The sequence below is a fragment of the Hemibagrus wyckioides genome, linkage group LG05, assembly GCF_019097595.1.
Source record: "Hemibagrus wyckioides isolate EC202008001 linkage group LG05, SWU_Hwy_1.0, whole genome shotgun sequence".
Taxonomy (NCBI): Eukaryota; Metazoa; Chordata; class Actinopteri; order Siluriformes; family Bagridae; genus Hemibagrus; species Hemibagrus wyckioides.
Window position 1 is genome coordinate 29,819,259 of NC_080714.1, and position 11,342 is coordinate 29,830,600.

At 43.2% G+C, this 11,342-nt stretch overlaps 1 protein-coding gene across 5 annotated transcripts in view; it reads left to right on the forward strand.

The window, feature by feature from the left end:
* Nucleotides 1–10,772, forward strand: part of itgb4 (integrin, beta 4) — a 26,614-nt gene extending 15,842 nt beyond the window's left edge. For 2 of the 5 annotated variants that reach the window (XM_058389257.1, XM_058389259.1), the window contains 22 exons: nucleotides 1–16; nucleotides 137–160; nucleotides 247–395; nucleotides 488–667; nucleotides 1,185–1,333; nucleotides 1,413–1,617; nucleotides 2,237–2,554; nucleotides 2,705–2,856; nucleotides 3,043–3,223; nucleotides 3,424–3,561; nucleotides 3,670–3,852; nucleotides 4,006–4,140; nucleotides 4,723–4,965; nucleotides 5,441–5,605; nucleotides 5,837–5,983; nucleotides 6,255–6,368; nucleotides 6,726–6,875; nucleotides 6,997–7,185; nucleotides 7,270–7,425; nucleotides 7,536–7,694; nucleotides 8,831–8,947; nucleotides 9,599–10,772. The exon at nucleotides 1–16 is cut by the window's left edge and continues 43 nt beyond it. In XM_058389257.1, the coding sequence (XP_058245240.1) occupies nucleotides 1–16; nucleotides 137–160; nucleotides 247–395; nucleotides 488–667; nucleotides 1,185–1,333; nucleotides 1,413–1,617; nucleotides 2,237–2,554; nucleotides 2,705–2,856; nucleotides 3,043–3,223; nucleotides 3,424–3,561; nucleotides 3,670–3,852; nucleotides 4,006–4,140; nucleotides 4,723–4,965; nucleotides 5,441–5,605; nucleotides 5,837–5,983; nucleotides 6,255–6,368; nucleotides 6,726–6,875; nucleotides 6,997–7,185; nucleotides 7,270–7,425; nucleotides 7,536–7,694; nucleotides 8,831–8,947; nucleotides 9,599–9,729 (3,401 nt within the window). In that variant the 3' untranslated portion in view covers nucleotides 9,730–10,772. The remainder of the gene's footprint in view (nucleotides 17–136; nucleotides 161–246; nucleotides 396–487; nucleotides 668–1,184; nucleotides 1,334–1,412; nucleotides 1,618–2,236; nucleotides 2,555–2,704; nucleotides 2,857–3,042; nucleotides 3,224–3,423; nucleotides 3,562–3,669; nucleotides 3,853–4,005; nucleotides 4,141–4,722; nucleotides 4,966–5,440; nucleotides 5,606–5,836; nucleotides 5,984–6,254; nucleotides 6,369–6,725; nucleotides 6,876–6,996; nucleotides 7,186–7,269; nucleotides 7,426–7,535; nucleotides 7,695–8,830; nucleotides 8,948–9,598) is intronic. The other 3 variants (XM_058389258.1, XM_058389260.1, XM_058389261.1) reach the window with 3 other exon arrangements.
* The last annotated feature ends 570 nt before the right edge of the window (nucleotides 10,773–11,342 follow it).

Sequence of the window (11,342 nt, forward strand, 5' to 3'; positions counted from 1 at the left end):
AGAAAACCAGGTTCAGGTGAGATCTCAAAGCAGAGCCTCTTTAAAATCGGGATTTAGGATGGAAAAGTGTTGATTTTTCTGATCTTTTGATTTATTTTGTGCTTTTACTGACCATTGTTATGAAATTCTTTTGCAGGACACAGAGGAATGCAGGAAAGAGGTAAGGTTATGAGTAAATTGTTATCAAACTGCTCAGATTTATTAGAGCTATCCTGAGTTCTACTCGGATTTGTTTCTCTTCGTCAGGCAGAACAACACGATTGTGGACACGGTTCTCTCGGCTCCTCGCTCCAGCTACCCCGAGATCATCAACCTGACGGATAGACAGGTGCATTCTGGGAGATTCGGCGAGTTGAATGTGGTGCCCGGGTACTACACCACGGCCACGGACAGAGGTGAGAGCTTCCAGAGGAACCGTGCAGGCTTTGAGAATACGTGAGTCCTCACCTATTTAAAGATCTGACCGTGACGGATGTTTGTGTCTCAGAGGCGACGGGGCTGGTGGAGCTGCAGGAGGGTGTGGAGTCGGTGGATGTTCGGGTGCCGCTCTTCATCAAGGACGAGGATGATGATAAGAAACAGCTGCTGGTGGAAGCTGTCGACGTTCCGGTGGGAATTGCCAACATCGGAAAACGCTACGTCAATATCACAGTGATCAAAGAACATGGTGAGGCTCATTGCCCTGGGTCACTGCCCCGGGTCACTGACTGCCCCAGGTCAGTGCCCCGGGTCACTGCCCTGGGTCACTTCTGAGGGATTTAGAGATTTTACAGAAATTCAGTCTACAGACTTCAGCATTTATCTGTGTCTAACATTCCTTTTCCTCAATAAGCTTTAAATTAACTATATCAAGATTAATAAATGAACTAAACAAATCAAAATTAGCCAATCAGAAGAGGAAAGAAGAGGAAGAAGGCACTGGAGATGGGATTAAGACAAGACACGCCCACACACCTTTATACTGACTAAAGTTATAACACCTGCACACATACATGCCATGTGGAACATTTTATATTTCAACAATATAAATTTAATTCCGTAAAAATTAATTTTATTAGTTTTGTTATTATATGCAATTTGTATTTATATGCAAATATTGTAGAAAAATATGAGTTATTTAGTGGTAGATGTATTAATTGTTGTTAATAATAGTGAAATATGTTTGTGTGTGTGTGTGTGTGCAGCTAAGAGCATACTGACCTTTCTTCAGCCCTCGTACACGTTCTCTCGGCAAGATGGCGTAGCTAACATCCCAATTAGCCGTGACATCATTGAGGACGGTCGCACTCAGGTCACCTACTGCACCCGCGACCTGACTGCCAAGGACAAGAAGGTAAGGTCAAAGGTCAAGGCTTATATCAATCTGCTGCCCTGATGTGTCTCATGACTGTAAACTTGTTTGTACTCCTCAGGACTACATCTCAGTGGATGGAGATCTGATGTTCCAGCCTGGAGAAAATCAGAAGATGGTTCCTGTGAAGCTTCTGGAGCTGGGAGAAGGAGACGCCCTGTTGGATAAACAACCCAAGCAGTTTGTGATGGATCTGAGCAACCCTCGTCAGGGCGCTAAACTCGGCAAATACCCACGGACCACCATCAACATCACTGACAAGCCAGGTGAAGTTCAGACACACGACACCCAGGAGGGGTCACTACAAGTCAACACACCAATATAGTCAATAAAAATAAACTGCAGAAGAAATAATGATATATTCACATTAATCAACTAAGGAATAAATAAACATGAAATGTTAAAGTCAGATATTAATCTGAAGCATGAGACCATCTGCCAAGCTAGCGAGGAACTTAGATGTTGAATATTTCTGCAAGGTTTATGTAACATTAATGAGTCTCCTGTGTCGGCACTTGTTACCTTCAAAAGAGAGAAAAGAGAGAGACAGAAAGTTTATAGCTGCTGTAATGGAAGTGACAACAGGAAGTAACCTGATTCGCAAATATTTGTGTATTACATGTAACTAAAAGTGGATAAAAATTTGACTTTTTTTTTAAATTAATTAAGAATAGTAATTGTTGATTGCAGTGGTATAAGAGGAATAAACAACACGTGCTGTTAGAGGAATTTTTTTTAATGATTTTTAATGAAAGTTTCATTCATCAAACAAAAGTTAAAGAGATTCAGGCTCAGAAAGATGATCTGGATGTCCCTGGTGCTTCTCTTCATCCTCCCCTGTATGTAATATTAATCTGAATATTATTTTCTCTGGCTGTGGGTTAGAGCCGAGTGTGATCATGTTCAAGAACAGCACGCAGAACTTCAATATATCGGATGCGCTCTACACCATCCCTGTGATACGCACTCAGGGGCTGGAACACCCCTCCACCGTTAACTGGCGAACAAACTCCCCCCGCTTCAATCTGTCCGGCCCGGTCAAGTTTGCTCCGGGAGAGACGGAGAAGAACATCGTGATTGACACGCGTACGCAGCAGATGCAGCCCAAAGCAGAGAGCTTCCAGCTGGAGCTGTTCGACCCGAGTGCTAACAGCCTGCTCCGAGAAAGGAAGACCACGCTGGTCAACATCACTGATACCAGAGGTCAGGAATGACTTTTCTCTGAATCTGCTGACCTCATGACTTTCATTTGCATTTCTCATTATTGAGAGATAAAGACATTATGTGGTATTGCACTCGACTCTGTAGGAAAACACGTTCCTAATAATTTGTCCTTATTTCTGTTTGTTACAGGAGACTTTTTACACAACACGGCATCTGTTCCAGTTAAAGCTTTGTCTCCTACTGGACGAATCTTTGCTCCGACTAACATTGAAGCTAAAGCCACAGGGCCTAAAAAAATCCACCTTAACTGGAACCCTCAGTCTGGAGCCAAAGGATATAAGGTACACACACACATACACATACACATACACATACACACACACACACACACACACACACACACGTATATACATATACATTTGCGTGTGTTTGTGTGTGTGTAATTACATGTACAGTCAGTAACAGTGATAAGTGATGAAGTTTCTGTACTGCATATGTAGATGACCTCCTCCTGTGTAACCTTTCAGGTGAAGTACTGGATCTACGGCGACCCCGAAGCTGAAGCTCAGGTTGTGGACATTAAAAATACTCATGCTGAACTGACCAATCTTTACCCGTACTGCGATTATGAGATGCGTGTGTGCTCATACAACGCTCAGGGAGATGGCGACTACAGTGATATCGTCCAGTGCCAGACTCTTGAGGATGGTGTGTAACTCCGTCAAATGCTCTGATAACAATAGGAGCTAGCATTGTGCACTCTGGGATTATGCTAACTTGTGCCTGCTAGCTCCTATTCTTTTCTGAAAATGTCACATGATTGGAATGAGAGGAAGAGAAATAGAATAAAGAGGTAAAATTTTTAGGGTCCTGTTCAGAAATCTTTGTTCAATTCCCATTCTGTGCAGTTCCCAGTGAACCAGGCCGTCTGGCCTTCAATGTCATTGGCCAAACGGTCACTCAACTGAGCTGGGCAGAACCAGCAGAGCCCAATGGCGTGATCACGGAGTATGAGGTTGTCTACACTCCCATCAATGAGGACAGCAGTAAGTGCCAATATTTGTACAGTGCACATGTGAACAACATCATCCATTTGGATATTTGTCTGCTCCTGGACACACCTGTGGATTAGATTCTGATGTGATTTCATCTAGAACCCATTGGACCTGATAAGAAGGTGAAGATTGACAACCCCAAGAAACGCATGCTGCTTATTGAGAACCTTCAGCCATCGCAGACATACCGCTACAAAGTGCGTGCTAGCAACAAGGTGGGCTGGGGACCGTACCGAGATGCCACCATCAATCTGGCAACCCAACCTCTCAGACCCATGTCCAGTAAGTCTGTTGGGAGAAATCTGTGATCTTCATGTTTTAGATAAATACATGATTATAATTTGGACCTCACTGCTTCTCCTGGGGTTTTATACAAAACACCTATTCTGGCTGAGATTCTGATTGTCTTCCTGTCAAAATCTTTTCCACCACCAGTTCCCATTATTCCCGATATCCCGATCGTGGATGCCGAGGCAGGTGATGAGTATGACAGCTTTCTCATGTACAGTAATGAAGTTCTTCGTTCTCCTACCTCCAGCACCAGACCCAGCGTGTCTGACTTCTCTGAAGGTGAGCAAAGCTCTACAGATTGCATGCTTTCATGCCCTTGCTGGTTTTCAGTCATGGTTAGCATCCCTTTAGCTGCCACAAACTTTGGATATTGTCACATAAAATATTTAAATATTCTTAAATATTTATATAAACTCCTTAATTTTTACAAGAGTGACTGAATACAGACACTCTGCTTAAATACTGCCCCTCTGAAAATGGTCTCTTTTTCTTGCCTTTGGATTGCCTTCACCTACACCATTTATACTTTCTACTGAACCTTCTGAGCAGGATGATGTACCATGATCATCATGACCTGAGCATATATGAAAGATCTAAGATTCAGAAAGTGCCTTATATCCTCTTATACAAAATAAATTGCTTGGATTGAGATTTTATGGCTTGTTCTTTATTATCTGCTAAAGTTCTTCTGGGGTTGATTTTAGCTCATGAACGTTGAGGCTCTCCAGCTAAATCACTGACCTTTTGCATCAAGATCTTCCTCTCCTTCTCAATCTATCGCTTGAATATTTTTACTAACCATAGCTTGCCTACCTACCTGTCCTCCATGCTCTGCTTGCTTCCCCCACATGAACACTGAAGGCAAGCGGTGGAAGCACGTTAAGCTAGTGGGATCAGACCTGGATCTCCGTACGGTGTCCTGGAAACTGCCTGCTGACATCATCCCCGCCCGAAGCACAAGCACAAGCACTTTGGGAAGTGATGATCTGCTGGCCTCTGCTCAGACACAGACCCCTCACCCAAGTGGCTCTTTCCAGAACCCTCTACATGGTGGCTGTTTTGCGAACTCTGAGCAAGGTGGCCATTTCCAGAACCTTCCACAAGGTGAAGATCTCAACATGTCCCCCGCTAGACCGCATGCCAGCATACCCCTACCCCTGCCACCACTCTGCTGCCATGCTATACAATCTCTGTGAAACCTCTTCCGGACTGCTAGCTTGTCTCAGAATGCTGCTGCCATGCTTTGGGTTGGTGTGGAGCGGAATACTGTAAGTTTGAACTACCTTCTGCGACCCATAGCTGGTGAGAATGAGAATGCAGACGGTGACTGTATTGGCTTTCACCCAAGAGAATCTGCTAATTCTGTCACTAGTTGTACAAATCCTGCTGATGCTACAGCTGCCGTTGGAGAAAGGAGGTTCTTCTTGTCTACAGCAATATGGAAACTGTCTGTTCCACATGACAGAGAGAACAGTCAAAGTTTCTGGGTTTTGAAGTCTGATCTCTACCCAGTGATAGTTGGATATTCATCCTATTTTCTTTATGGTAATGCTATTTTTCCCCCTCTATGTATCTACAGAACAGATCATGAATGGAAAGTGGGATCAAGGGTTCTTGTTCCCAGGTGGAAGTGGTTCTCTGTCACGTAACATCAGCACTTCTTCAACGAGCTACAGCCTCTCACCTCGCCCTGGTGGAGCCAACCAGACAGTGGAGACCACTACAACTTACATAACCAACAAAGGTTTGCACATGGTCTGAATTTTTGAAGCTTTGTTGATTACTGAGCTGTATGTTGAAGATAGCCACTCTGCATTGATTAGTTAGTCTGACTTTTAAGCATCCAGAGTTTGATAGATTAAAGTTGGAAAGATGAAGTGTCTGGGGTTCATATTCCACATGAAGGATTGGAGTTCTAGCCATCGTAAATGTAATTAACAACCAATAAGTGTGTTCTGTTTCAAATGTCTTCCAGGAGGATCTATGCCTCGCAAGCATGACATCCACACAGAGGATGTGATGTTGAGGAAACGCTCTGAAAACAGGACTTATTATGATAATGATGGTATAAGAGACTCCATCGTGATGAGTGACTTGACTGGAGGATTCTCTGACATTCTAAGTAAGTGATTGTCTGAAGGTGTGTATGTGTTTGTGTATCCATGCTTCAGCTCAAAGGCATTTTTCCATGTTTAAAATAATTTCCGCCAAATTTTACAGCTTTTGGCAGGAACCTTTGGTTGCCTATCGCTCAAACTCCCACTGACCCCTCCCGTAACGTTCGCTCTGCTCTGCCATGTCTCTCCTCCATGCACTGCCATGTCTGTCTGTCACTGTCCTACCCCATCCTGCCGTGCACTTCCCTGCCATGGCCTGTGGTGGCGCACTTTCAGGCGGTTCTAGCTTCAGCCAGACTACAACTACCAGCTACAGCCTGAACTCCCGCCTTCACAATCGCTCAGACGACATCAACGAAGCTCTGCAGAACCTGGACAGGGTTCTCCAGGGTGAGTGGATATGGAAGCAACCAATCCAAATGATGGAGTCCAAAGCTTGTAGCAGAAACTCCTCTTTGGATTGGTTGATAAATGCAATCCCAGGAGCCATAAGAACCATAATGTTTAAAATTCCCAGATCTGGATTAGCCCTGAAGTTCTTGTTTATAAGATTGTTTGTTCATAATTCTGTGCTGTGGCTTAATTTCAAAACCTTCATGCCATGAACCAGATGTTGAGGAGACACAGGGAATGTTTAATGTCCTAACTAGCATGTGGTTAGTTAAGCAGGCTTGCCTCACTAAGCCATTTCAAGCTTCTCTCATGCTGTAACTGAGATGTTTATGAAGGACTGGATGGTTTTCCTAGATACTCGGCTGCAACGTGGTGTTCCTGAAACCCCAAGCAGGCTGGTCTTTTCGGCTCTGGGCCCAACAGCACTGAAGGTCAGCTGGCAGGAGCCCCACTGCGAAAAGCCAATATTACGATACTGCGTCCTCTACCAGCTTCTCAATGGAGGTCAGTAACTCTGCTGAGTGTCCATTCAATCCGTAGTCTTGAAGTAAATGTGTGTGTGAGCCTGGACCAGATCTTCAGTGTAATGCTGCATGTGTGATCTTCTGCATAACAATCTCTGCAGGTGAGATGAAGCGCATAGACATCAACAACTCTGCACAGAATTCTGTGGTGGTTCAGGACCTACTGCCCAACCAATCGTACCTGTTCAAGGTGAAAGCTGAGAGTCAGGAGGGTTGGGGTCCTGAGAGAGAGGGAGTCATCACCATCGAGTCTGCTGTTGACCCTAAGAGTCCCCTCAGCCCTGTACCAGGTGAAAGAGTCTCCATGGTGGTGCTGTTTTACCTACCGATACATCCATACTGCAGAATCTGACCCTACATGCTGGTGTTTTCAGGGTCTTCGTTCACTCTGAGCACTCCCAGTGCCCCCGGTCCACTGGTGTTCACTGCATTAAGTCCAGAGACTCTCCAGCTCAGCTGGGACAAACCACGGAAACCCAACGGAGAGATCCTGGGCTATGTGGTCACCTGTGAACAGCTGCATGGAGGAGGTCAGGGTCTAACATAGTAATCCATTCTGTCTGCTATATTCCAGATCCGGTCACCTCAACCTTTCACCTTTTTGAGAATGATGAAAATGTTTGTTCATATCTTCCTGCAGGAGATCAGCGCTCCTTCCAGCTCAGCGGGAACTCGGCCACATCACTGACCGTCTCTGACCTCAGTGAAAATGTGCCATATAAATTTAAAGTTCAGGCTCAGACCACACAAGGCTTCGGGCCAGAGAGAGAGGGGATCATCACCATTGAGTCTCAGGATGGTACGACACACACACACACACACACACAAACATACACATACACATATACACATACACACACACACACACAAACATACACATACACATATACACATACACACACACACACACACACAAACATTTCTGGCATTTGGTAGATGCTCTTATCCAGAGCAATGTACAAAAGTGCTTTAAGTCTCTACCAATGAATACATTAACACTGGTTCAGTAGATTACAGACTTAGGATACAATCAGTCTAAAACTGAGTTGGTGTGGGTTTTTTTGGTTGTTATTTAAAAAAAAACATATAACAATACATAAACAGGGAAAGGTAAGAGCTAGTTTAAGTGTTTAAGAAAGAGGTAGGTCTTCAGACGTCATTTGAAGACGGTCAGTGACTCGGCTGTATGGACATCTAGGGGAAGTTCATTCCACCACCTCGGTGCCAGAACAGAGAAAACCTACCTCTGACCCTGAGAGATGGTGGGACCAGTCCAGTGGTGCTAGTGGACCTGAGGGAGAGAAGGTCAGTGTGAGGAGTAATAAGATCTTTGAGGTCAGATGGAGCTGGTCCATTCTTGGTCCTTTGTAGGCAAGGGTCAGTGTTTTAAATCTGATGCAGCTACTGGAAGCCAGTGGAGGGAACGCAGCAGTGGGGTGGTGTGGGAGAACTTAGGCAGGTTGAAAACAAGCCATACAGCTCCATTTTGGATCATTTGCAGTGGACGAATTGCATTCAGAGGAAAACCTGCCAGTAAAGAGTTGCAGTAGTCCAGTCTCGAAATGACCAGAGACTGAACAATTACTTGAGTAGCCTGTGTGGATAGGAATGACCGAATCCTTCTGATGTTGTACAGAAGAACATGAGCATGTCACATTAGTAACATGACAGGAAAAGGACAGTTGATTGTCCATGGTCACCATGATACATACACACACACACACACACACACACAAACAAACACACACACACACACACACACACACAAACAAACACACACACACACACACACACACTTAGTAGCCCCTGAACACAGTATGTAATCTGCTATGATATGATAACTTGGTAGACACTATACAATATACATTATTATTAAACTCTCTCCCTTACTCTCTCTTTGCGTCTGTGTGTGTGTGTCTGTGTGTGTGTGTATAGGTTCTATGGGTCAGTATAGCGGTCAGTCTGTAATGAGAAGAGAAGTGTTTAATCTGCCATCACAGAGCACATCACAGACAACACACACTATGTTCACTGAACCCTTCATCACACCAGGTAACCTGTCTGTCTGTCTGACTGACTGCCTGTCTGTCTATCTCTCTGCCTGTCTGTCTGTCTCTCTGACTGTCTGTCTGTCTGTCTCTCTGACTGTCTGTCTGTCTGTCTGTCTCTCCGACTGTCTGTCTGCCTGTCTCTCTGACTGTCTGTCTGTCTCTCTGACTGTCTGACTGCCTGCCTGTCTGTCTGTCTCTCCAACTGTCTGTCTGCCTGTCTCTCTGACTGTCTGTCTGCCTCTCTGACTGCCTGCCTGTCTGTCTGTCTCTCCAACTGTCTGTCTGCCTGTCTCTCTGACTGTCTGTCTGTCTCTCTGACTGCCTGCCTGTCTGTCTGTCTCTCCAACTGTCTGTCTGCCTGTCTCTCTGACTGTCTGTCTGTCTCTCTGACTTCCTGCCTGTCTGTTTGCCTGCCTGCCTGTCCTACTGCCTATCTGCCTGCCTGTCTGTCTGACTGCCTGTCTGTCTAACTGCCTGTCTGTCTGTTATCCAATTCTCCTAACAGTAACATTATTACTGTAATATAATTACTGTATTTATCTGTGGAGAAGAGAGTCTTTAACGTTACATCACAGCTTTATAACTCAGAGAAAGGCAAAGAATTTTAACATTTATTTGTGTCTAATGTGTGTGTGTGTGTGTCTCCTCTCAGATGGCATGATGATGTCCAGCAGACAGGTCACACAGCACACGGAGATCAGTGGCAGCGTCACACGGCAGGTGGAGATGGTGCAGAGAGGAGTGACCTCCACCGTCACCAAGAAACAATATTATGAAGCCTGAAGATGGAGATGATGCAAAACCTGCTGTGTTCAGTAATCTTACAGCGCTCACACAGTCCTGTTCCACTGACACACACACACACACACACAGAGTCTGTATTCTGACATGAACATCTCTAACAGTGAGAACAAACACACTGGCACTAGTCCCGTGTGTGTGTGTGTGTGTGTCAGTGGACAAAAAGTCATCAACACACGAGTCTTACTTACCGAGTGTTAAGTGTTAAATAATTAACTCGAGTCTCGAGTCACTGAGCTTAAATGACCAGTTTCAGACTAATGATGTTAAATTAACTACAGAACAATTCAAGGGTTTTTTATTCAAACAACTTGTGCTTCAGCGCTTCAGTAAACAGTGTCTTCAGAGTTGTTCCTCAACCTGCTGGCTTCAATTACACTGACCTGAGCTTTTTACTAGAACAACAACAACACTTTTACAGTCTAAAACTCTTCCTGAATGTAAACTGAATGTTCTGTGCTTTAGTGTGTGTTTGCACTGCGTCCATCTCACATCGTAACGGCCATCAGGTAGTTGCGTTGTGTTTATTTGTTTTTGTATCTCATTTTTTAACGTTACTGAATATGATGCATGTTGAATAATCATTTTTAAGTTAACTCTGCTCACTCAAGTTAAGAGTAAAATAATAATAATATTAAAAAAATTCAGCTGCACCATCTGCTGGGTCATTTACTGTACTGACCAATCACTGACCACAATTTCATCACGTGACTATTCTCATGGAGGTGTAGGATTCTCCTATTCACAGTATACTCAGTAAAAAAAGCACTTTTAATATGATAATTATTTATTATGTCAGCCAAAAAGTTATTATACTAAAATAATAATGAAATTATTAAACCACCACACTTCTTCAAATGAGTTACTTAGCTAACAGCTAACTGGAAATTGTTAGTAAGCTAGTTAACGTTAGCTTGCTAGCCAATTAATTGATGAGTCATTAAACATTAAATTAAAATAAAAACGCTCTTAATAAAAAGCCTCAGTGACACATGACTCCATCATAAAGCTCTTTATTCTCATAATTCTAAAGTAAATTCATGCTGATGAACTCTAGCTAGCCTGTTAGCTGTAGCTAGCTCATGAATTTGTTCATTTTTATTCTTAATGTTCTTTTATAATAAAATGTAGACTAGTGTAACGTTTCCCTGTGGTGATGTGGAGTAAGAATCGTGTCCGGATTTCCTCCTAGATAATGTCTGTTTCACATGAAACATATCAAGATCTCTATTATTTTAACTTTACATCATTTTACTGTTGCATGGTTATTATTTTTTATTATTTTTACTGTTTGTTTTCTTCATATAACGAACATCTGGAGTGTTTATTCCTTTAAAACAAGAAGACACTGAGGAAACTTCATCTTTTACATTCCCTGTAAATATCTTACTGAAGTTTGGCTTAAAAACGATTGGGTAAATTTTCTATATTTTTACAAATTCTCCTTCCTGTGTTTATTTGAAGTATTCTGCTGTACTATTTTTAAAAAATATATTTTTATATTGCGTATAACACCACCGCTTTCTTCACAGAAACATTTCAACATTTCCATTCAGTTATTAAACACAACAGATTTACATGAAACAGAAATAAAG